The sequence below is a fragment of the Phaseolus vulgaris genome, chromosome 4, assembly GCF_000499845.2.
Source record: "Phaseolus vulgaris cultivar G19833 chromosome 4, P. vulgaris v2.0, whole genome shotgun sequence".
In the NCBI taxonomy this organism is placed as follows: domain Eukaryota; kingdom Viridiplantae; phylum Streptophyta; class Magnoliopsida; order Fabales; family Fabaceae; genus Phaseolus; species Phaseolus vulgaris.
The window spans coordinates 45,658,567-45,684,641 of NC_023756.2; the positions used below are offsets into that span (position 1 = coordinate 45,658,567).

The following is a 26,075-nucleotide window of genomic DNA, read 5'->3' on the forward strand; positions in this document are numbered from 1 at the left end:
CCACCATCCTATGGGTGAGATGACCATTATATTGGATGATGTATTTGCATTGTTACATCTCCCCATAATGGGACCATTTTTGTTTGTACGTGACACTATATTTTACATTAGAGTTATTAATGTTGGTTAAGCTCTTTAGAATTGAGTTTGATGATGTCATGACAGAGTTGAGAGAGTGTCATGATGCTTAGGTTAGACTTAGTTGGTTGTATGAGGTATACGAGAAGTGCATCATCCACCAGAGATGAGTGTACGCAACTCAGACTTATTTCTTGTACCTTGTTGGATGCAAAATATTTTCTAATAAAAGTGCGATATTTGGTAATGTGCTGTATTTGTCTCTTTTCAGTAATACAAGGATGTATGGTGGGTATGCATCATGTTTAACCAGCTAAGGGATGTTTGATTTGTCCATCGAAATAGTTGAGAGATTATGTCACACTTCTACAACTAAAGAATATACATAATTTGAACAACTTAGATTCATTTTTAGTTGAGTATGAATAATCTTTTGTCAATGACAATATATGTGTGGATATATGAGTGTATTTTCAGGGATGAAAAAAGGGATATAAATCCCATATATAAAGAGATTCTCCCTCGATGATGTCATATATAAACAATTGACATTGTGCACTGATAAATATCAAATTTACTGTCATTTTACTTGATTTAGGTACTTAATTTTTACAAATTAATTAAAAATATTTTTTCTATTAAAAAAATTACTTTTGTATTAAAAAGTTTATTCTGTATTAAGCGGACGAATACTTTTTTTTTTCAAAAGTCATAAATGATGTAGGATTGTATAATTTCAAAGGATAAAATTGAAATTTCAGTTCATATTGGGGTGCGGTTTCAAATTATGGGATGTAAAATGCAATTGCCAAGAGTATGTATGGATAAACTTTTCCATAACACTTTTGGAGGGAAATATAAAAAGAGAAAGTAAAATAATTTTTCATAAACTAAAATTAATTTATTATTCATAAATTAGTTTGTAAAATAGCATATATTGTTAATTTTTAAATCATACATAAAACTAATTTTATTTCACAGAGATCTATTCAGTTTTTCAAAAATATATTTTTACTAAAGTTTTGCCAGAGACACTTTCCAGCAGTTGGAGGTTATTGTAAGGTTTGTTTTGTTCTGAAGTTATTAATCAGCCTTAGTTAATCTTAATTAATCTTAGATTAAGAAATTGCAATTGTGGTGCTGTTTTTAGCCTCACATGAATGCAACATTTGTTGCTTATACAGAATAAGCCACATTTGTAATGTCACTGTTGAATTATATATATATATAGTGTTTTGGGACCATTCAACCTTAAATTTTACCTCCTTTTTAGATTCTTAGTTCTCTTAAAATATTCGTAATCTCAAACAAATTCCAAGCAGTGTGGGGAATGGCTTTACTCTTAGCTTATTCATTCAAATATTCTCTCAAATCACAAAACTTTTGACCACAGAAGGGTGCTGTCAATGAACTGATGCAGACTTTTTAAACAGATTCAAATCTATGTTGATAGGAAGATTTAGAAGATTTAACAAAGAGGAGAAAAATTATGTGCACAATGAAGCACTGGAACCAATGAATGTGATGTGAGAAGCAATGAATGAATGTGAGTTGTAAGGCCACATAATGAGAGAACAATCTGTAATAATGTAACAGAGTCCAATGAATAAAAAATAGAGGCAGCAAAGCAATGAAGTAGCCTTGTTTTGTGTTGACCATGTTACTCTCTCCTATAGTTGCTCCCTTGGGTTGTGTTCTTCTCAAGCAGCCCCCTCGTGCGTGTGAGGGCAAGCCAACTTAAAAGGACAACAAGTCAAGAAAATGATTTAGCATTGCAGGTTGCGTTTATGACCAGCCAATTCAAGCTGTAACTATGCAAGGTCTGCACAAGTACCAATGCATCATCACCATATGCATGTGCTTCTTCATTCCCTCTCAACTAAGCATTTTCCTCTCAACTAAGAGAATATAATAGAGTAAGAAAGAGTAATGATATATTAACAATTCAGTAAATTATTCAGATTACATCAGCTAAAAAGTAAAAGAAATAATCTTAAATGTAGATCCACATGAAAAGTTGTAAGTTTTAAACTGATATATAGCAGTTATCTAAAATAACATTTCTCTATACAGAAAAGAAAGTAATGTATAGGGTACTTAAGTAATGTAAAGGGTATATGAAGACAAATGTAATACCCTTTAAGGTGCTTTTGGTACATGTTGAGTTGAGTTGTTTTTTACACATTAAGGTGTTTGTTTGATTTTAAGGTTTGCCACAGAAGACAGAGAACTGTTGTAAAATTTAGAAGAATGTGACAAAAAATAAGTTGTAAACTTGTTTATTAAATATGAAGACTTGGACCAAAGGCATGAATCCATAAGGCAATTGGATAACCACAAAACGCCTAATCAACTAGTATTGAGGTCTTTGAAAATGCAATTCCACTAAAACTTGATAGAGAAAACTTTGTTATCTTTAGTGGGTTTTTTTATGAGCCAAATGGTCAAACAAAAACATATAATTAGATAAAGTTCACCAATTTGGTCTCTATCACACTTGGTTGCACATATCATTATTGCAAGAAATGTTAAACAAGAGAATACTTTACTTTGGAAAATTATATTAAAGTTGACTTTAGATTTATATTATGAATGGTCTAACAAGAAAGGATGTTGCAAGGGAATGAGAAACAGAAGTGTTCTTTTCCTATTGTGTGAATTACTCCATCACAAACTAAACACTTATATATAGTTATTAAACATTTTGCATTTACAATTACATGTTTAATCTTGAATGTATATGAAGGCTTGTTAGAATAACTACAGTCATAATAATGGAAAAAAAGACAGAAAAAAATTTGCTGACTCCAATGAAATAAAATAATGATCCAAGGGGAATTCCATGGCAAACTGGATTCAGATTTGAAAATGAAAATGAAGCACAGCACCCCTGAATGTGAGCCAAAAGTTGAATTGAAGTGATCCTATGTCACTTTAGTTCCATGAATCTTTGGCTGATTTTTATTTGTTTTTTTTTTCTTTTGATCTTTGAAACTTCCAATGGAATGAGTACATTGGCAAAAGCTGGATTGTAGAGAATTACAGCTCCAAACAAGGTGTAACAGACAAGGCTTCTATTTGCCAATGAGGTATCATATATGAATTGCTTTTCACTCATAAAGTTACATTCCAAAGAAAAAAAAGGAAGGAATAAGTCCACTTGCACCAACCTATAAGAATATCACCCCACCAACTCTGTTTCTCCTCTGTTACCACTCTGCCCAAAACAGAGCGAAACAGAGGATCCACTTCATCTCTCCAAATGGATCCTCCACCTCTTTCTGCCGCAACTATCATCACTACCACCACTCATAAAAATCATCCTGATTCCATAGATTCTTCATCTCCACGTTCCCGAAATGCAGAAACATGGAATGATGAGAATTTACCGGTCGTTCCTGGCGTCAAGCTGCGCCTCATGTGCAGCTATGGTGGCCACATCATGCCTCGCCCTCATGACAAGACTCTCTGCTATGTCGGCGGTGACACAAGGATTGTGGTGGTGGACCGCCACTCTTCGTTGAAAGATCTGTGTGCGCGGCTTTCTCGAACCATTCTCCACGGAAGACCCTTCACGCTCAAGTACCAGCTTCCCAATGAAGACCTTGATAACCTCATCACTGTGACCACTGATGAAGATCTTGACAACATGGTGGAAGAGTATGACCGAATCACGGCGAAAGGTACGGCTTCTTCACGGCTCAGGGTGTTCCTGTTCTTCACCAAACCTGAGGCCACAGTTTCAATGGGGTCACTGCTTGATGATGTGAAGTCAGAGACATGGTTTGTTGATGCACTTAACCACTCTGGAATGTTAAACAGGGTAGTTTCAGATACTGCTGCAGGGGACTCTTTTGTGAACCTTGATGGTGTTGGTGGTGGTGTTAGTGCTAGTGGTTCAAACAACAACTTGGAGGCTTTGCCTGATACTAACAATAACAAAGCTAAGAACTTGCCCGATGTGGTGCAATCAACTCCTGGTTCACCAATGATGGAGAACAGTTCTTCTTCTTCTCCTTCTTTCTCTCCTTCTCTGGCAAATCTTCCTCCCATTCGGGTACGTGTTGATGACAATAGTAGTAGGCTTCAACAAGAGAACAAGGTTGGAGGGCTGGTGGAGGAGCAGTTTGCTCAGATGACCATTGCAAGTGGGGTGAAGCAAGATGATGGGTTGGGGAGTGTGGCTTCTTCTGCTGTGGCTGTGCCTGCAATTCCCTCACCTATGACTATGCCATCTCTTGGGGTGGTTGCTACCAGTGATAATGCGATGAATAGAGTTGTTTCGGAGGATGAGAGATCAGATCCCGGGTTTCGGAAGCCCCCTTTACCATTGCAGCTTGTGCAGCCAAGGACTAGTGGTGGTATGGGTTTACCTTCTCCTGATTCAGTTGCAAGGTGTGTGATTTCTGTCATATTAGCACCACCCTTTGTTTTTTCTGTCTTCTTTTGCTTTTGTTATTGTTAATATGGTGGGTTTTAAGGAAGAATCACACAGTTAAAACTTTTAATTTTGGTGATGATAATGTTTTCTGAAAGTGTTGTTTTATTAACATTTTCAGTGATAGTAGTATTGCATCTGCAAATTCTTTCTCCAAGACTGTTTACTATCAAGATCAAGTCCAAGCTGCACTACTAGACAACAAAGTACTATCTGATCAGGTGATTCAGGTCCATGGTGGACAAGTTCAGGATTCTGGCTACATATTACCCCAACAATTAGATCAAAATAGGCAACTCCAGCAGCAAAAGCCCTTGGTCCATGCCAGCTCTCACTACATCCACCACCCTGCAGCCACAGGGCCAATACCAGTTTCATCATACTACCCAGTTTATGCCCCACCACCACAACAACAACTTCACCCTCCAATTGCTCAGCAACAGTACCCATTTTATGTGATGCCTGTAGGACACACACAAGTAACACAGCCATACAACATGGCCTTGCAGACCAATATGGGTGACCCTAATGTGTTAGCCTCAGGCAGGACCCTAATACCACAAAGTGCTGTTACCTCAGCAGCATACAAGGATGGTACTCCACCTATCTACCCCACAAAATCAGTTACTCCTATACCTGAGGTGACTCCAAGTGTTTACAAGGCTCCTCCTTTAACCTCAAATCCTGCATATGCTCCAATACCTCCCAACCAATTTCAGCCACAGTATGTGGGGTTGCCTCAGTTCCATCATCCACCACAGTCCACTGCTGTGGCTCCCTCTAGTACTACTACTAATTATGGTTATGAATATGGTGGCCAAGGCCATGTGCAAGACCAAGTATACTACACCCAACAACAAACCACTACTTCTCCTCCATTTCTTCCTCAGTACCAATCCATGACCCATGCTGCAGCTGCTGCAGCAGTATCAGATGCTTCAAAACAGTTTCCTGCAGACAACATTCAGCAGCAAAATAGAGCATCACAGCCAGTATGAATGAATCAGAAGTGGATGAGAATGAATGAATTGGGTGGAGGCATATTGGGGAGGGTAATTGGACTTTTACTTTCATTTTTTAACAATGAACATATGTACCCAACTTTCTACAAAAACAAAAAAATAAGGACTAAATCATAGGTTATTTCTTTTTATCTGTACGGAAATGAATGACATGTAAGACCATCTTTTGCAAACTTAGCTTTTCTCATCATCACGGTTACTTACTCAGTTGAATAAAGCAAGTTGCTACCATTAGCTTTGGTGAGGGAATTTTTTATTGCTTTTCTATCCAAATGTTATTATATTGTTTACACTTGGAGTCACTTCACAGCCACGTTTACTTTGTTTTCTTCTGATTAACAAAACAAACATCAGATTTCATAAAGATTTGACATGCTTGTGTAAGAGGTAAAGATTAACACATTTATAGTATGTAAGTAGTTACAAATTTCATCAATTTTATGAGTTTGAATTAATTTAAAGTCTATTTTTAATACGAATTCATTTTGAGTCTATTATAACAAGATTTACTTGATCTTATCTATGGTACTGAGTGATCTGATAAAAGAGGTCAAAAAAATGAATTAGACTTAGCCAAAAAGAAAATGACTCAGTGGAATATTGTGGATATCCTAACACAGACTTTTATAAGAAAATGGTTGGTTGTGATTGAAACTTCATCAGCTTAACAGCACTTGTTCCTTAATAGATGATTACGGCTGGTGAATCATTGGTTTGCCATCAAAATAGTGTAGTGAGTTTAAAGCCTTCTAAAGTCGTAACGTGATCATTGGAATGACTTCCACCACGTTTGGAAACTGTTTGAAGTAAGAAATGATGTTCAAAACTTGAAAGTTATAGCTATGAGTTTTAGTAATAGTGAAAAACCATATCTGAAACGTGAAACTAAAGACGTTCTTTGTCTTTTACCCACAAAATTTCTCACAGAACTGATAAGATGCAAGTATCACTCTTTTCATAGGCATATAAACACAAAGGAGAATCTATGAACATGCATGCAACGTGACCAAGATCTACCACTGCTACAATCTTTTGAAGAGAGATATTGAAGAAAAGGTCATTTAATATTTAATAATTACTATCGTTTTATAATAATTGATTAATACTAATTCATAAAATTAACTATCTATCTTTCACATTTTTACAATTTTTTTATAAAAGTTATCATTAGACATTACTGTGAAACTTGACGTCTCAGTTATGATAATACCTCAAATAATAATAATCATCTGATATTACGACAAAATATTATTAAAAAAATAATAATAATAACAATCATATATCCATTACATAAAAATAGTACTATTAAATAAAAAAATATAAGTAAATATGGAATCCTACACTTTTCCTTAATAATTTTTCTTTGCATTAAAAAAAAAAACTTAAAAACAATCATGTATTATTTTCTTCTAATATATAAATTGTTGTTTCACTAATCATACTTCATTTTTTTATCATTTCAAAATTATTACTGTCATGAGAATAATAATAAGTTGAGGTATTGATGATGATGATATTAAAATGTTAACAACAATGATTGCGTCAACTCTAGTAGTGATATTAATATAATATTGGCAATGATTGATCTTAAACATTTTATAGATCTAAGGTGAAATGATAAATAAGATATTTTTATGCATACAAATATTTTAAAATGTAAATATATATTACATAACAAAAATAAACACAAAATTTACTTAAAAAATGGTTTATTACAATATGCAAATAATATATAGTTTTAACAAATTTTTGTTATCATCTTTGACACAATGTCATAGCTTCGAATTACATATTTATTAATAGACTGAATTTTGGTTTAACTACTATTTTAGTCTTATATTTTACAAATAAAATTATTTTTATATGATTATAACTTATAAAAAATTCTTGTGGAAATAAAAACAGATTTGTAAAAACTCATATGAAAACAAAAAATAAAAACAAATTTTTTAATAATTATCAAAATAGAGATTTAGGTGATCTAGTTATTTTTACTAAGAAATTAAGTTGAAATCAGATTTGTAGACTATTGAAATAACAGTGTAACTAAAATTGTTGGATTAGAAAAAAATAAATTAGATGGGAAAAGTTAGTGAAATCAATTTACAACACCTTTTTAATATTTTTACGTCTCTATCTTTATCAATGTTTTTATTTTGATTATTTATAATTATTATATGTTCTATTCTAAAATCCTAAATCTTTATTTTAATATTTACTCTTATTTATCCTTTCAAACGCCGCATTTGTCTTTGTTTTAAATTCAAAAGTCCTATTACTTATTTTTATTGCGATTAAATAATTATATAAGAAGTATTTATGAAAATGATACTTGAATTTCTATACATCAACTATTAATGATAATTTGACAGGTTCGGTAAACAAATGTTACTTTAATATTAAAAATAATAGATTGAACATTTTGTCTTCTTTTAAAAATTTATTATTGAAATATATTGACATGACATAAAATTTAAGGTTTAAAATTTAAAATAAAATTTAATTTATGTAAGTTATTTTTGTTATGTAAAAAATATTTCTTTTATGAATAAATATAAGTAAATTATTTATTTAGAAGTGAACATAAGATGAAATTTGTACCACTTATATACTATAAAATGAAATGCTATAATTTTTAGTCAATGTAATATCTCTAATACATTCCTTCACGTCTATACTAACAACTTGTGCGCGAGACTATATATGTTTAGATGATTCGATAATAATCCGATAGCGGGTGATCTGATAAGGTCAACAAATCCTTCTTATTATAGTTTCTAAAATAACTCTGTTATCATATATTAAAAACTAAATTTTAAACATAACTCAATCTTATAAAATTGGTTTATAGAATGAGATATACACACTTGTATACTATGAATTATTTTAATCTCTAGTTAAGGATGATGTTTAACATTATAAAAATATAAATTTTATAAAACCAAACAGAATTTAGAATATGATCTTAAAAATAATATAACAAATCCCTTATCTTTTTAATATGCTTAATAATGTCATTATCATTCCAAACATTACGACGGTTGTGATTATATTGCCATGCATCCAGCAGCCCCACATGCTACATCTATTTCATATAGTTTCATTAAATTAATCTCCATACACGTTATTATAATTTTTCTTTTTCATTCTTTTATCTGTTATAATAAATGTTCTTAATTTTTTTAAAAGTATATACTAATTTTATATCATGTCTTTTATCTCTTTTTTTATTAATTTAAATTACATTCTGTAATTATAAAAAATGTATTGCAGGAAAAGATTGTGAGTTGTTTAGAGTTTCATATTTGGTCAATAAGAAAATTTTACCTTACTTAATACTATCACCACATGACTCTTTGTTTAGCCTTAATAATCAATTTATTAATTTTCTATAACACTGTGTAACTTCGTATATATTCAATTTATTAAGTTCAAAAAGAAGATCACAAAATTAAAAGTAAATAATTGACATCTGGGTTTTTGAATAACATTAAATGTTTAATAATTTTAAATCATTCACTTAAACTCAATTTGAAAGTATGTGTATTTATAATACTTTTAAGAAACATTTATCAAGCAAATACTCTTCCTAATGAAATAAATATTACAAGTGAATGATTTGGGAAAAAAATGATATTTTTGCTACAATTATTAAAGATAAAAATATTAATAAAAAATATGTATATGAAAAATGAATTTGATTTTCTTATTATTTAGGATTCCTTTCAAATTTCAGATAGACAATTGTGAAAATTTGTGTTCGTTATTTTATTAATGTTCTATAAAAATAATCATGAGCACCAATCACATTGCATTTATGAACCACCAAAATTGTTGGAATAATCTAAGATATTGTCAACAACACTTTATTGGATTTTAAATCTAATACATTAATTTTAGTTCAAAATTAATATTTATTAAAATAGTTGTTTCACTTTTGCGGTGAACAATTATAATGGTTATATTTAAAATTTATTTATATATAAAATTAAATTATTTATATTAAAAAATTGTTGAATTGTTTATTATTATTAATATATAATAATTTGTTTACACTGGACATTTATTTATCAATCTACTCCAAAATCTACATGTTACATTACGTTAATTATTTTATAAAAACAATAATTCAAATTAATATATACAATTTTATAGAATCTTTTATTATCATTACTTTATGATATTATAATTATTATTATTATTCAAATACATGAAATTAGTTTTTTTATGTGATAAAAAATTGTTTTTATTAATAAATATTAAACTCTTTCTCAATATAACCGTGGCAAGAATTCAAAGACTACTTCATTGATCAATGCAAGTTTAAGTAGAAGAATTTTTACCCTCTCTTTTACTTTATACTAGCTATTTAAGTTTTTTTTTTTACATTCCTTAATAATAATTTTACTTTTCTGTAAGTGAAAAACATAAAATTCAATTTCAACTTTGGATGATTAAAATTGGAATAATTGTTAAACTACAATTGGATTGTGAAATGAACCCTAAAATCATAATTATTGAAATTGTACAAAATTAGATATTAGATTACTAATTGAGGCTGAATTTCATGTTTTACGTACTTGGACAATTATGGTGATTGATGTTTCTTTAGGTACAAGACTTCAAACTCTTACACGGCTAAACAAGCTTTCACAGCTCATAATAATAATAAATGGTTACTCTTTTTTCTTGTTATCTTCATGAAGTTAGTTAGTTCCGTTTACCATAAGAAACTACAAAACAAAATCTATAAGACAAACCAACCACAGAACCACCTGGGATAAGAAAACAAAAAACACAAAATTAAATAACCGATAAAATAATTTAAAAAAACGTGTTTCTGTTCACAAAACATTAAACACAGCAAAATGCTTCTTAATCACGTTGCCGCCGGATTCTGTTGGGTCGACCCGCCGCAACCCGACCGGAACCACAAAACCCGACTCGCTTCCTCGCCTTTCCGTCGCCGGCTGGTGGCGCCGACGAGTGCGGCGTTCCACGGCGTGCGAATGGAGAAGAAAGACCGCAAACGGCGATCGATATGCACCGCCGACGAGCTTCACCGCGTGGTGGTTTCGAACTCCGATTGGAAGCTCGCTCTGTGGCGCTACCTTCCTTCTCCTGAGGTTCCCCTCTTCTCAAGTTCTCAACTTTTTGCATTCTGTGAATGCCCTTTTGGCAATGCACTGATATTTAGCTTCTGGGTATTGAATTCCCTCGTTTTTATCGAAAGACATGGGAATAAAGGCTGAATGCTACACATGTTGGTGGCATATTTTACGTTAGTTTCTCAAGATTCAAAGGTGGGTGGTGTTACAAGATATAAGCTTTTGCATGTGTTTTGCAGGCACCGTTGAGGAATCACCCGCTTTTGTTGTTGTCAGGAGTTGCTACCAATGCAATTGGCTATGATCTCTCTCCTGAGGTGACACTGTTTCCATTGAAAAATCATAGAACTATGTTTTGGGAATGGGAGAGTTTCTAAAAGTGGTTCGTCGCGACTCGGCCGTATCACAACCTCAATTGGGGCTACATTTGTCCTCCATTTCTCACAATGACAAAGATTTTGACGAAATCCCAACCCTGCCCGGAAATTTAAAACTTTTGAAATGATTGATGCGGATTCTGCACCTATTAAACATTACTTTCATTTTGTTAAGATTTTTTTAGGAGCTCATCTTGTTGGTTTTTGAGTAAATTATTGTGTGTTCCCTTAAGTTTAAATCTGATGTTTGATTATTTGTGACAATCATCCTTGAAAATTTGGTTTTTAACTTTCTAATGGTAGATTCATGTAGCTGACCTCGGGAATAAGATTTCGTTGTTGGGATGGTGGTTATTTGTGACAGTATTTTGTTCTAGTCTAGGATAATGTTAAAGGATGTGTGATGAGTATATGTTGCTTGTGTTCAGTCTTCATTTGCTCGGTACATGTCGGCACAAGGTTTTGATACGTGGATTCTTGAGGTTCGCGGTGCTGGGTTGAGCACTATTGGAGATAGCTTGGAGGAAGATGACGAATGCCTAAAGAATTTGTCTGAGATTGATTCTGCTATTAGGGATGAAATTGGTAAAAGCAGTGCTTCTCCAGCAAGAGTAATGGGATTTAAGGACCTTGGCTCCCCTGAGGTTATAACTAAATTTGAGGAAATGAGGCTAACAAGGAGGTTAATGGACATTTTTACAAGGATATCTGAAAATCTTGCAGGCTTTCTCAATCCGGGTTAGTGAAGGGTTCATATCATAGGAACATCTCACTTTTAACATTCTATGATTATATCAACCTCTAATATGAAAATTACTACTTTTCAGATTTGTTGGAGGGAGGAAAGAACTCTGCAATTGTTGGTCAAATCAAGGATTTCAATAGGAGACTCCGAGCTATTATTGAAGGTCAACAGTTGTTCCCAGCACAGATTTTAGAATTGCAAGACCGATTTTCTACCACTCTAGAAGAGTTTCAGAAACAGCTTCAGTTGATTGTTAAGTATGATTGGGACTTTGACCATTATCTGGAAGAGGATGTACCTGCAGCGGTGAGGTGACACTCCTTTGTGATGTTTTACTTTTAATTAGGCAAGAGTTGTACTTTTATTTCTTTCTTTACTTTTGTGGCGTACTTTTATTTGTTTGTTCCACCAAATATTGGCATAAGAAAATTGAATTATCTCAATAAATTTGTGTTCTTAATTGCTGGTTTCATTCATTCAACCATTAGATGGAGTACATAAGAGCTCAATGTCAGCCAAAGGATGGAAAATTGCTGGCAATTGGTCACTCAATGGGGGGTATCTTGCTGTATGCAAAGCTTTCACGTTGTTGTAAGTCCCATGGATCTGCTGCTGTTTTATTTCTTCTGCCACTAATGTAATTATGGGGCTCAGTTACTTTTCATTCACGATTTATTTGACAGATATAGAAAATCCATGTTGGCTTGTTTTTTGGTGCAAGTTTGTTCACACAAAATTTATCATGGTTGCTTTGTGTATTTCCCTTTGATATTATATCAAACCTTGAGCAATAAAAGCATGCCAAAAGGTAGCACCAACCTTAATTTACTTCAACTTCACTGCAAGAAATAATCACTTGATTCTATTCTAGAATTTTCAGTAGTCAAATGCAAAACACTTCTTTAATGTATGGAATAAATAATTTTTTCGCAATGGTAGTGGCATCAGCCGTCAAGTGCTTGCAATTACAGCATTTAATTCAGTGTGCATCATTTGAAGGAAATTATGAACCATATTGATCTAGAGCATGTATTACTTTGTCCATTCCTTTTTTATTGAGTGTGACATATTTGTAACTTAATTTTTGTACACATCCCTGTTTATTAGCAACCAAAAAACAAATTTTAGTTGTTTTACCACAACCAATGTGGAAGGTATTTAAAATATAAATATCTGTTGCTATGCACATGATATCCCCTCTTTTATCTTGTGATAAATTTTATGAACAAGTTGAGATTTTGTGTGGAATATAAACAACATTGTTGTGATTTGTGAAGGAACCTATGTGCAAACTGTTCCTGAGAATCAATGTGTTCATCATATTTCTTTTTTTTTTTTCCATCGAAAATTATGTTAGATTCTGAAGGAAAGGACTCTGGACTGGCATCTGTTGTTACTTTGGCATCATCACTTGATTATACCCCTTCAAGATCATCTCTCAAGTTGCTTTTACCCCTGGCAAGTGTTTAAGGAAAATGATTGTGTGGTGACAAATTTTATTTTTGTTCCATGCCAGTAATATGTCTCTAAGCTAAAGATAACAAAAAACTAACAAGACCATGCCTTCTTTTGCAGGCAGAACCTGCTCAGGCTTTGAACATTCCTGCTATTCCAGTTGGGCCATTGTTGGCCACTGTTTATCCCCTTGCAAGCTACCCTCCGTATGTTTTATCTTGGCTGAACTCTCAGATTTCAGCTCAAGATATGATGGATCAAAAGCTATTTGAGAAGCTTGTTTTGAACAACTTCTGTAAGTTCCAATTTATCTTTCATCAGGCATTTTTTCTCAACTTTTTGTACCAGAGTGCCTTTCAACTACTTTATGCACTTTAGCAAAAGAATTCCTTAGGAAACTAACTATACACAGTAGGGCATCATTGAGAAGTACATTGTTACATACATGTCTTATCAAAATTAAATTAAGAGGTGATCCATCCCCTGCATCTTATTGCAGTTCTTCAATATGCATACCAATCTGTGCAGCAGCTGTCTCTATAATTTCTGCAGTTAAATTGATTTGTGAAGCTACAGCCCTATCTGGGTCCTCTATTTACCTAGTTTCAACTATATCAAGCTAATGCTATTATTAAGATGTTCCACATTGTGATCAATGTTAGATCTTTCATACTTTAATTTGGGCTTTCTGTAACTTCTTGAATTGTGAGATCTATGTATGCTGTTGCAAAAAACTTCTCTTACAAACTTTGTATTGTTCTCCTGTTGACAATGTTGACAACCGGACCATAATTGACAGGTACCATACCTGCCAAGCTTCTCTTGCAGTTATCATCAGCTTTCCAAGAAGGTGGTTTACGTGACAGGAGTGGAACATTCTTGTACAAGGACCATCTCTGCAAAATTAATGTTCCTGTCTTGGCCATAGCGGGTGACCAAGACTTGATCTGCCCTCCTGAAGCTGTATATGGTATTAAAACTAAACCAGTCAATCCTTTGAAATTTTTTTTTAATACCAGCAACTCTTTAACACACTTTTCCACACATTCTCTTATTTGGTGAGATTCATCTTAGTCTCACTCTATTTGGGTCAAATTTCTCTATTGATATGTTTCATTCCCAAACTAGTGAGACCCACATGAATTCAACCAGTAAGAAAGAGCGAGTTAGAAACAAAATTGTTCGAAAATGTGTTGTTAGTACTCATCATCATCATCATCTTTTAAATACTTAGCTTTCTCTATCCAAAGCAGAATAATTTAGTTTTTACGGTGATGAATATAAATTGTAATGATAAATGTGAATCAGAAACGGTGAAGCTTATTCCTGAAGAATTGGTTACATACAAAGTCTTTGGGGAGCTTGGTGGTCCACACTATGCCCACTATGACTTAGTGGGTGGTCGTCTGGTATGATTATTCCTTTGATTATTTTATTGAAAAGGAGTTACAAGCATACATAATTGAACCAACTTGAGTTTTTTCAATATGTGGATTTTCTTAACATTCACTTTATACTCCATGCTGCAGGCTGCAGATGAACTGTATCCATGTATAACAGAATTTCTCATTCAACATGACATGCTTTAGACCATTGGCTCTTTCACAATGGCTCATTCTTTTACAATTCCTTATAAAGAGGACACCCCTACACCTTTCAAGATCCTTCCACGTATATATATGCACCATAGTGGATACATACAGTGCCAATACCTATCTTCCTGTATATAGTCAAAGACAGTGTACATGTGTAGTTTTAAATAAAGTTCATAAGGTGAAAGTACAGATTCATGATCCGGCTGCTAAAAACTAGTTAATAGGAATCAAGTGGTAATTTTTATCTGTTCTAGTGATTATTTTTTAAAGCTTTTAATAAAGAAGTGATTTTGATATTAAAATAATCTTGAGATTACTTTTGAGAGATTTTTGTTTTAAAGTTGAAGTTAATTTTTGTTTGCTTACAACAACAAAATTACTCCTTTTTTTAAAAAGAAGAAGTTGATCTTATGGAAGCCTACTCAAAATAGTTTCTGATTATAATAAGGTTATAAGCAGCTGAAACAAACAAATGAAAAACTAAAAAAAGTGATTCTTTAATTAAAAAAAATATAAACCTTTAACAAACAGATCCTTAAGTAGCTGTGAACTTTGTTATTTTAAAAATTATTTTTCTCTTGAGATACCAATTTTTTAACTTATGAAGTTTTTAAAGGTTTTTTATGCTTTGGGCAAACAACATAAACAATTACAACTTCTTTTCTTAATCTTGATAGCTTGTTTTATCATCAATGTCATCACAACACAACACATTATAAGCAAATGCAGTTTTCTTTTTCTCAAAGGTTTTAAATAGAGAAAGAACAAAAAGTACTTTTTACTTGCAGTACCAATCATTTGTAGTCATACTTTTCAGCCCAAATAGTATCAATGAATTGGCATCTTTCACAGTAGAGACCAACAGAAAAAAGTATTGCGGTTTGAACAGTGCATTAGACTTCCTGCTAAAGTACATGTGAAACTCTACCCTACAATGAAAATAAAATCAATAATAGAAGAAGACACTCAAAAAAGGAAAATCCAAAACAAACTTCAGAAGAATGTGAATAACAAATACAAAAGATGTGTCGGTGAGAGAAATCATATCTAAAAGAACAAACTCAAGATTTAGCAGATCTGAGTAGTTCGAAAAGAGATATCATAAAATTGTTTTAATTTTGGATCTTGTATGCATATACATATTTGGCAATAGCATTTTTCTTTGTTAAGAAATAATTTTAATCAATATTTTCTAAATTTATATTAAAAAAATCAGTATTTAATATATTTTTTCAATAAGTAAAAGATAAAAAGAAGTAAACTACACATAACACATGTATAATAAATTTAATTTACACGACACACATGGGTATTGTTAAACTCTACAATTGGAAGATTAACACATGCTATATTTTTTTTTGGTAAATGCCATTTTCATGTGATTTTAATTAGATTGCAAGAATAAGACCATGTGAAAATTGTCACGAAATTTTATTTTTGGCTTTTGAGAAAAGTGTATTTGTAGTATACTTTTCTATCAAATTTGGTTTTAAACTGTGTTTTTAATATGATGAAATCAAATTTTCAACTTTCAAAACTACGTGACTATCTCATTACTAATTTTGGTAGTAACAAGCATACATTTTACCTAAGTTTGTGATTTGTGGGAGATTTTTAAGTAATTCTTGACAAGTTGTTATTCTGAATTCTTCAAGGGGAAGGTGTGGTTGTGGTACTGATTTGATCTTATGTATTTTACATCATGCAAGCCAATGGTTTGATGAAAAGCTTTAGTCCCTGAACTTTTCATGGTTGTTATGTTGATTTTGGATGTTACCTAGAGACATTTTTCAAACACTTGTGCAAGCTTAACACAGCAACATGTCACAAACCAGATCCAAAACTCATTTTGCACAACAACCTATGAATTTGCATTCACCCTCTCAGCAAACTCACTGTCGTGCAAGTCTTCAATACTAGAAAAAATCAGTACTTATCCAAACACACCCCATTCTTAATCAAGCAGAACAAACCATTTGCCAATAATGGAATTAGTAGGAAGGGATATAAACCACATATTTCAATTGCTAAAGACTAATTTCTTGGGGAAGTATAACATTGAGACAAAAATTGACAAATTAATTTTTTAAAAAGTACTAATTTTGGAAACACAGTAAAGTTCATGGCTCTCTTCAATCAAATTCTTAAAAAATGGTTTTATACTTTGATGTAAGCACCCTACTCAATTTCAAAAAGAGCATTGTTTTGAGCTCATGAGGTTTCTTAATGAAGGTTAGGACCAGACAACATGGAATTGCACAGTACAAAAAGGAAGAGTAAGTGATGTTATGAACTTCTTGTTTACCTGGCAGCATTCAAATTTCACAACCTTGTGAGTAATAAGCAAAAACATTGTCCAATTATGAGGCCATTAACAAATGTAACACTTGCAAGAATAAACTGTGGACTCCTCAGTATGGAAGCCAAAAGTTCTAAAATATATGAAGATTGGTTATGTTGCATATGAAAACTATACATCAATTTAAGGGTAAAAAACATGAGGAGAGTGCCACTTAGGATCGAACCACAACTTCTTGCTTACAAACTGGACAGAAGTTTTTATGCACAAGCCACTGTTTTATACACTGAAAATGATAGCTGTGGTCACACTTCAATTTCCCCAACTCATCATGTGGTTCATACTCCTCCTGATCACACAAGCAAGACACATTAACATAATGTTCAATTATTTAAAAATCTAGGTTTAAATTTTTCTTGTTCCTAAAAATACCAGTTTTTTTATAGAACAAAAACATATAGTTTTATACATTTTTTGTTGTTATTTTATCAGAATTGAAATTTCATTTTGATCATTCACATTAACTCAACTTCCTGCAATGCATATAAAGCAATTGATAGTAATGTAATTTTACAAACTCACCTGACAAACACTGCAGTTTTTGCCTTCTTGATCCTTTGATGCATCATTTGAACTTGAAAGTTTAACTTTTCTTATGTTGTGTCCCATCTCATCTTCTTTGAGTCCAGTGCTGACATGACCTATTCTCTCACCCAGCTCAAGCAATTCCTGTTGCAGAAACAGAAAAGTTTTACAATAAATAATGAAGATGTATGTATGTACACAGAGTCAACATCCTTAGTAAGTACAGAAAGGAACTCTGACCTCGTATGACATGTCATCAATATCAAGTCTCCAGTCCCTAAATTGGTCGTGTGAGTTTAGTCGACCCCCCATTATTATTCTTCTTCCTCTGATTATCATTATCTTCAAAGTTCCAATAACAATCAAGATACACAATACATCACTTCTTGAATACAATAATAACTAAGCCAAGGATTCATATAGAATGATATTTGTGACACTGATGTTTCTATACACAAGTTTGTTCTTGTTAATAAATCAAAACCTTCACTAACAAGCCTTAGTTATTTGGTTACACATGTAACCCAAACAGAGAAGAAAAAAACATAACAAAACATAATTCAAAATTGTGAGAAAGTAGGTAGCACTAGAATTCAAATGACATACTTTAAAATTTAAACATGAAAAAGTGTTGTTTGTAATTTCATTCCAATTTTTAAGAACCAAGAATATCCCATTTTAAACTCTTCTTATTCCAAGTAAAATTTTGTTTCAATTTCAATAGAAATTGACAAATTATAAGGGTCACCACAAAGGGTGAAAACTAATGCAATAAAACCTCATAGGTACCTAGTCAAGACATCAAAAAAGGTAAAATCTTCAATATAGTAATATCAAAATAGGAAATTTCATCCAAGAGGGAGTACATTTACCCTTGTAAGTCGACTAAGAAGAACCCTTTTTACTCAATTGCGACATCAAAACCCTCGTTCTGTTTAGTGCCTTTTCACTGCACCCACCTTTTTGTTTTCCATTATAATGCCTGGGCTTGGGCTATTTTTATTTTTTTCCTTATATTTAAAGATTAGTTTTTTTATTTTAACTGAAATTTTATATAAAAGCAAACAAATATTTTTCCATTATTTAAAAAAAAAATCATGTATTATTGAAAAAAGAAATTGGACACAGAAGTTATCAAAGTCTAGAAAATATACAATATAGTCCTAGCTGCCTCAAATTCTCAAAGCAATACAATGTTTTCCACTATCTGTACAAACACCATCATTCTATGTACAAACTTGCAGAAATTTTAATCATTATATAATGGTGTCATATGCTATTGAATATTTTTCTTATTTAACCTGAATAACTCAGATACATTAACCCAAGTTATAATGATTTCATTATTGATTAAGTTTAACATTACTTTTACTTTTTTAGCTTCATATTTGCAGCCCTCAACAAAAACTTCTTCACTTCATTTATGAGATTCAACTTTTAATTTAGACATACACCTTCATTTGATATATACCTATTAAACACTTTTTTCTATCTTTCTCTTCTTATTACATCATATATTCTATAAACCTATAACTTGTATTTTCTTTCCAGGTGTATATCACTTGATGAATATTTTGGGTGCACATCAATAATTTCTCCTTTTGAAAAGGGTTTGTTAGAATTTAGTTATTAATTCAAAGTTAAAGATCGTTAATTTTTATTTGTTATATTTTAAACTTGTAATTAACTTTTTAATTAAAATACATATATTCACTTATTGTGATATAGAAATTAAAAAATATAAATAAAAATTTCAAAAATCTTTTGATCTGGTAAAAAAAATTGTCTCTTTATTCTTATCAAACAACTTAACTATAAGTAAATAAAACCAAACCAATGGAGTATCTGAACTATATCTTGTTTATGTTTTAAAGACTCCACCTCTGTCCTCACCACAATACTATGCAAGATGCATTATTCTATTCAAGTAATAATTTTTTTTACCAAAACCTGCTATTTTCTTTTTCTTTTACAAATTTGGACTAACTGAATATTAATTAATTAGAGTGTGACATTACTTTTCTCACTTGATCTTTCCAAACAAGTCTATATTATAAGTGTAGTTAAGGTTTGATGTAAAAAAGAGAGTGAAAGACTCTTTAATCTTCTATCTTGACACCATATACTCTTGTAGAGGACTAGTGCAGGATTCAAAAGTTGGTAGAAATTTTTAACAAAGTAGAATCTTCTTGAAAAGGCCAATCCACAGCCTCACCAAGTTCAAGTTCTACAGTTGGTTTAACATATGCAGTAATTAATAGTCCATAAACAGCTATACTTTAGTCAGAGTACCAGCAGAATGTTGCAATACCACAATACATGCAAGATTCAAAAAGTTAATAAAAGTTATGATCATCAAATTCAAGAGTAAATAATCAAATTCAATGAGAGATCATATACCAATTAAGCAATAGTTCTTATATGGAAAATCCAAAAAAGTGTCTTTGTATAAAACATGCTCTGTAATCTATTAAAGTTCACAACATGAATACATAAACATCAACTAATAATTTATGTGTGATAAGTATTGATAGTATAAAGAGTTTTTACATTATCATGCTGTAAAAAAATTTCATGTGTTATAAGTTTATGGTCTTGCATAAACAAATTACTTAGAAGACATCCCTACCAGGCTACCACCATTTGTGAGAGATTGACAAAGTGAAAACATTTACACTTTCCATACAAAAAAATTGAACATTTAAACTCATAATGAAAGGGTATAAGAACAAAAACCAACCTCAGCAAGACCATCAGGAGAAGGATGTGGAACATGGCGATAGAATCTAGCAGTTCCAAAAGGGTCTAACCCACTACGTGCTGTGAAGATATCAGATTCATCATCCAGAAAAGAGAAGCTTTCTGGCCTTACAGTGCGCCTTCCAAAGTAAGATGAACGCTGCCATGATATTTATGAAGCAGAGTTAGACATGTCAGAGCAAGTAGAAACCAAAACAATGACGAAACTTAATTGACACAAATGGATAAAAAATCTCAACTAATCATTCATTTGATTGTGTTTTTGTACAATAGGATAAAACAAACAACTATAGAATGTTAGTGATGACAATGAGTGTTCTCTTTCACTTTATGTCTTCAATCACTGGGCTCCTCTTCCTCAAGGGGTCCACTAGAAACCAATCAAGAACTCCACCATGTGTTTGTGACTTGACATGGAAATGGAATGCGTACACGTATTGAAGATGGTGGTAGCTATTTAAACATGATTCTGCATCTCATAAACCATCTTTCTCATATTTGTCCTAATTACTAAGCTAGAGAGTGTTATCTGTTTTTCTTAGTATTTCTTAGTATGCTTCTAAGATTATTAGATCAAGTGGGAAACTGTCATGTCATGGTAAGAATTTGTGTGCATGCTTCTAATTCATACCTATCTTATGCACCGACAAACTACTATGCTAAATTTATTAATTATTTTAATGAGAATGCAAAAATGATATTCTGAAATTTTTAAAAGAATATCTAATAAAATAAATGAAATACTTAACAATTATAGCTTCTAAGATATTAATATAAAAAAAAATTTAGATTTTTTTACAGTTAATTTAGTCAAATAATTGATGGTGTATTTCATAACTTATATAGTATCTTTATTTTTCAATTATTTTCTATCTCAGTTTGTGTTATTAGAAAAGAAATACCGTTTTCAGGAACATTACATCATACATCAATCAAGCCACTAAACAAGGCTAACCAAAATGATTGATGATCTTAACACGCCATAAGGATCAATTCTCTCCAAGTTAGTAACATGACAAACACATCCAATCACAAAAATGTAAACATCACTAGTGCATCATTCCATTGTTACCATCTGAACAAAAATTTCTGACCCTACAGAACTAGACATAGGGAACGTTAAGATAAATGAAAAAGAACAGAGTAAATTTAGGATGCTCAGAAGTTTTAACATATAGAACAACAAATTACAAATCAACTTACACAGTAAGTTTATTAATTTTTAGATATAGTCATAAATTTCCCATAAGTTGAAAGAGCAAAATTTTGGTTGGTAACATAAAAATTAAGGTCAAAACATAGACAAAAGCAATTAACAACAAATTCAAGGTCTGAATCATAGAAGAGGAAAGACCATTGTAACAAATTGGGAATAGTATTGTTGTACCTCCCTCTCTACCACATCAAGTTTTCCTCTTGCAGACACATTCTTCCTAGTCGCAACACAGTCCACAGATGCAGCAGCAGCAGTATCTGTTGAGAACCCAATTCCAGGACCACACCAAACATCCTGAAAATCCACACATGTGCCACCAGAAACATCATGAACAACCCCATCACATGTCTTGTTACTGTTACTGTTCCTCCTGTGCTTCTTCTTCCTGTTCCTCTTCCCTTCCCAATCTGCCGAGGACCGAATCACAGTGGGCACCGAAACCTTCTGGGATGCTCTGACAGTGCAACCGAGTCCTCTAAAGGTTGCTGTAGAGAATTTTCTGCTGTTTTTGTTGCTGTTTTGGTCTCTGACATGTGTGGTTTCATTAGGGGTGGAGAATGAAGATAAGAGAGACGAGATAGTGGATTTGGTGTGAGAAGATTGGATTGTTGAAGGGTTTTGAGGATTTTGATCATTGTCTGAAATGGGGCATCTGAATTGGTTTCTTGGTCTTCTCCACTTCATGTGTTCTGTCACAACAGGCATGGTTTACACAGAGAGAGAGACAGAGAGAGAGAGAGAAATAAATGGTGTGATGAGAATTTGAAAAAGGAGTGAAACATAATCTGAAACTGGTCTTGGAAGCAAAGGAACTGTCCAGTTATGCAGAGAATGTGGATTTATTTTTTCCGTGATGAGAGGACATTTAATAATAGAACAATATGATTATTTCAGTGGTCACTTTTTATCAAACAGTTTGCCAAAAAAATAATAATTTATCAAACAGAAACTTTTGAGAGGACAGTTAAACTACAACTTCACACTGCAAAACCTTCAATTTCATCTATAAAGTATTATTATTCTCTCGTGCACAGTCCTTGAAAGAGAGAAAAACTATATGAATAACCTTATCAGTATTAAAATCATGTTAAGTAGCTCTTGAACTGTAACAGATGCTAATACAATTACTTAATATTCAATCTTTAGATGATTATTTAGTCACTTTCAATTTAAAGATTACTTCAAAGAGGTAGAAAATACTTATTGGGTGAGATTTCCAATTGATTCATGCATTTTGTTAACACAGAGACAGCATAACAGAGGGATAGGATGTGGATTGATTAGTTCTGAGATATAAAAAGGAATCATTTTTATAATTGTGGGAGTTACTTACTTTCCTTAATGTTGTTGTTTGTTAAGTGGGGCCATGTTTGTCTTCTTGTTGGAATTGTGGGCATATGGTATTATTGAATAGGGGTGTGTGAGGCCATGGGAATCTTACTACTTTTGCTTCTTTTTGTGCATTTAAGCCAAACTGATGGCAGAGATGAGAGATAAAGTTGGAAAGCCCTTGCTCTCTCATTGTTCTTGGAGTGTAGTGCTTTGGCTTGTGGCTTCAATTAGAATGGAAAAGATGCAGAGGGGGCACAAGAGACCAATGGATCATATCTTATGCCATAAAAATAAATAATAATTAGATAACAGTGCAGAAAGTTGGATTTCAGAGGAAGGGTCCCACTCTGAAATCACAAGGTTAAAATGATGAATGTTTTTGGGATGTAGTGTCTCACAAACCCATCATTTTACTTGCACAAAATCATATATGGTTTGTTATCATGTGTTGTGGGGTGGCTTAGATTTTGACCCAAGAGAAAAAGGTCTTGTCTTTCATGTAAAGCAACCTTGCTAGCTGTAACTTTCATGCATTCATTTGGGGAAATTATAAGTTTTTTATGCAGAGATTGACTTACCTGTATGCATACATTCCACCAAAAGTGATATGGGGTTAGTAAAAAGGAGTTTTTTTTTACTAAAACAAGATAATTTTATAAATTTATTATTAAAATAAATATTTTTTCAAAAAAATTATTAAAATTGATAAGTTATATTATCTTACAGGTATAATCAAATTTTAATTAATATTAGAGTGGTATAATTTTAGTTAAAATTTAATTATATTAAGTCATATCAACACAATTTCACTTTAAATACACTAAAATTAGTTTGACATAATTTTTTTTTATACTAAAATCATGTCAACTTTACATGATTTAATAATAATTTTTAATTTATTTTAATAATCAATCTATACAATTATCCTATTTTAATAAAAAAATCTTAAAAGGACAACAGAGAAAAAAAAATAACTAAAGAATTTGAACAAGTGAAATTTACTTTTTAAAAAAAATCCCTAACTAGTGCAACTCATTTCACTATTTGTGATTTGCAAGGTTCCAATGCTTAATAAATGGGTAATGTTATATGTACTAATATTATTAATTATATACCCTAGTCTTCACTCACACTCTTTGGAAATTGATATAAAAATTCCTTAGTTCAATAACAGAGCATTTTAAATAAGATTAAGATTAGGTTCTTTCATATAGTAACAAAGGAGAGAATGTGGTACAACAAAAAAATATTATTAATTAGTTATATAGTATATTATATTCTCTTTTAGCAAGATGATTAAATTACCTTTTTATTTTTATTTTTAAAAGAACTTTACTTCTCTCTACATAGACGAAGTGAGATGTATTCTATTGTGTGATAATGTAAGCAAAGCTTTAGCCCTTTTAAGAAAATATGGGATTTTCTGATATTTTTAGTGCCAATCAGCATTAAATTTGTTATTTTATACCAATAAATTGTTGGTTTAAAAGATAGAGAACAAAAAATAACCATAGAAATAAAGACTACTAAAAGTTGCCATATTGAGGAATTCTAAACTAATTGTTTATGTGCTAAGAGTAAAAAAGAAGAAAAAAATTTTGTAAAAAATTCACTTATATATAAACTGGATTAAAATATTGAATATATTAATTTACAAATTATATTTTTCTAAACTAAATGAAATGTCGGAATGATATAATATATTTAAGAAGAAACAGGTATGCTCAATTATATATTCTCAACTTTCGTATTAATAGAAGTTAGAAGTATTTTAGCTTTTACTGATATTTTTTTTCCTTTTAATTGCGAAATGGAAATATTTCAATGTATAAAAAATATGAGGAATAAATTTTATTATAAAATTTAGTGGAAAATGTTCACCCTAATAGCTACTTTTTTTTAATCCTCTAATCGAACTGAAATTTAGAGTCCAAATTAATTTTATCAAATAGGTATGAGCATGGTTTAAATTTACAAAAGTATTTTCATGAATTTGAATACAAAATTAAATTCATGAATTGAAAATGAAATTTCATTGCTTATAAAATAAAGATACTTTTGAACCTTTTTAACTTTATTGTAAACATTCGGTAAAACAAATATTTAAATCAAACATATATATATATATATATATATATATATATATATATATATTACTAAAATTACCTCGAGAGAAGACAAAGTCAATTCTAATATATAAAACATACTATAATTTTTTTAAACTGAAACACGTGACTATTGATTTGTATAGACAGAAAACCTTAATATTGAGTTAAAAGAAAAATCATCAACAGGAATTGTACAAAAAAAAAAAAAAAAAACTTGAAGAAAATAAAATTGGCGCCTATAATTAAAAATAGAATTTGGATTTGTGTTGTACATTCAAAATATATTGATTTGATATTTTAAAATATATTTAAAATATTTTTAGTATATCAAAATTAATTTATTTTGAAGACACACTAGAGGATTGCACTAATCTAGACTCAAGTAAATAGGACTAGAAAATAAAGTATAGTATACAATTTATAAATATAATATTTATTTATTTCACAATTATTCATCTACTTTAGTCATTTAAAAAATCTCTCAAAAATACAATTGTGACATCAGATGCTATTATATATATATATATATATATATTTGTATAATTAAAAATGTGATATAATTTTTCAATAAAGCATAAAACATTGTTTGTGACTAATAAATTTTAATAGATATTTGTTTAGCTCTTTTAAATAAAAATATTTTCAAATGACTATACATTCTTATTTTTATCATTCAGTTTTTTTTTTGTTTCAAACGAATTTGTCTTGACTTTAATTTCTCAAAGAAAATTATTTTGTATTGCCGTCTTTAAATATTTTTTATTATATCAAATAGTCTCTATAATATACATATATATGTGTATATAATTAAAAATCACATATTTTTATCAAACGGTATATCAAGTCGGCATTATAATGTAAAATGACAGATAAAATACAAAATAATATGTGTTTTATTATCAAAAGACAAAACATATTAGCAGAAACCCAAACATATATTTTAGAGATAAAATAAAA

At 31.2% G+C, this 26,075-nt stretch overlaps 3 protein-coding genes across 4 annotated transcripts; 2 read left to right on the forward strand and 1 right to left on the reverse strand.

The window, feature by feature from the left end:
- Positions 1-2,930: 2,930 nt before the first annotated feature.
- On the forward strand, positions 2,931-5,772 carry LOC137837975 (uncharacterized). Its single transcript, XM_068647166.1, has 2 exons — positions 2,931-4,473; positions 4,638-5,772. Exons 1-2 carry the CDS (start codon positions 3,341-3,343, stop codon positions 5,512-5,514), a joined length of 2,010 nt encoding a protein of 669 aa, XP_068503267.1. The 5' UTR covers positions 2,931-3,340; the 3' UTR covers positions 5,515-5,772.
- A 4,468-nt stretch (positions 5,773-10,240) lies between these two features.
- LOC137837974 (uncharacterized) lies at positions 10,241-15,013 on the forward strand. 2 transcript variants are annotated; one of them, XM_068647164.1, is made up of 10 exons: positions 10,241-10,664; positions 10,886-10,963; positions 11,452-11,761; positions 11,851-12,074; positions 12,257-12,359; positions 13,126-13,230; positions 13,348-13,518; positions 14,023-14,193; positions 14,532-14,632; positions 14,753-15,013. In XM_068647164.1, exons 1-10 carry the CDS (start codon positions 10,407-10,409, stop codon positions 14,810-14,812), a joined length of 1,581 nt encoding a protein of 526 aa, XP_068503265.1. In that variant the 5' UTR covers positions 10,241-10,406; the 3' UTR covers positions 14,813-15,013. The 2 variants fall into 2 exon arrangements, with proteins under 2 accessions (XP_068503265.1, XP_068503266.1); XM_068647165.1 differs by lacking the exons at positions 13,126-13,230; positions 13,348-13,518 and having other exon boundaries at positions 10,306-10,664.
- Positions 15,014-17,148: 2,135 nt separating this feature from the next.
- LOC137837976 (uncharacterized) lies at positions 17,149-22,960 on the reverse strand. The gene is made up of 5 exons (XM_068647167.1): positions 21,850-22,960; positions 20,443-20,601; positions 17,943-18,044; positions 17,700-17,846; positions 17,149-17,466 (listed from the first exon to the last, which is right to left on the reverse strand). The coding sequence occupies exons 1-5, from the start codon at positions 22,381-22,383 to the stop codon at positions 17,332-17,334; spliced, it is 1,077 nt and encodes a 358-aa protein (XP_068503268.1). The 5' UTR covers positions 22,384-22,960; the 3' UTR covers positions 17,149-17,331.
- Between the last annotated feature and the right edge of the window lie 3,115 nt (positions 22,961-26,075).

What these genes read in the sequence shown, in the direction of transcription:
- LOC137837974 (XM_068647164.1), top strand. Translation starts at nt 10,407, where the DNA reads ATGCTTCTTAATCACGTTGCCGCCGGATTCTGTTGGGTCGACCCGCCG. An exon ending in TGCAAAGCTTTCACGTTGTT is followed by an intron (nt 12,360 to 13,125) that starts GTAAGTCCCATG and finishes AAATTATGTTAG; the next exon opens with ATTCTGAAGGAAAGGACTCT. An exon ending in GTTGCTTTTACCCCTGGCAA is followed by an intron (nt 13,231 to 13,347) that starts GTGTTTAAGGAA and finishes TTTTGCAGGCAG; the next exon opens with AACCTGCTCAGGCTTTGAAC.
- LOC137837976 (XM_068647167.1), bottom strand. Translation starts at nt 22,383, where the DNA reads ATGCCTGTTGTGACAGAACACATGAAGTGGAGAAGACCAAGAAACCAA. An exon ending in TTGATGTGGTAGAGAGGGAG is followed by an intron (nt 20,602 to 21,849) that starts GTACAACAATAC and finishes ATATCATGGCAG; the next exon opens with CGTTCATCTTACTTTGGAAG. An exon ending in CTCCTGATGGTCTTGCTGAG is followed by an intron (nt 18,045 to 20,442) that starts GTTGGTTTTTGT and finishes GGAACTTTGAAG; the next exon opens with ATAATGATAATCAGAGGAAG.
- LOC137837975 (XM_068647166.1), top strand. Translation starts at nt 3,341, where the DNA reads ATGGATCCTCCACCTCTTTCTGCCGCAACTATCATCACTACCACCACT. An exon ending in TCTCCTGATTCAGTTGCAAG is followed by an intron (nt 4,474 to 4,637) that starts GTGTGTGATTTC and finishes TAACATTTTCAG; the next exon opens with TGATAGTAGTATTGCATCTG.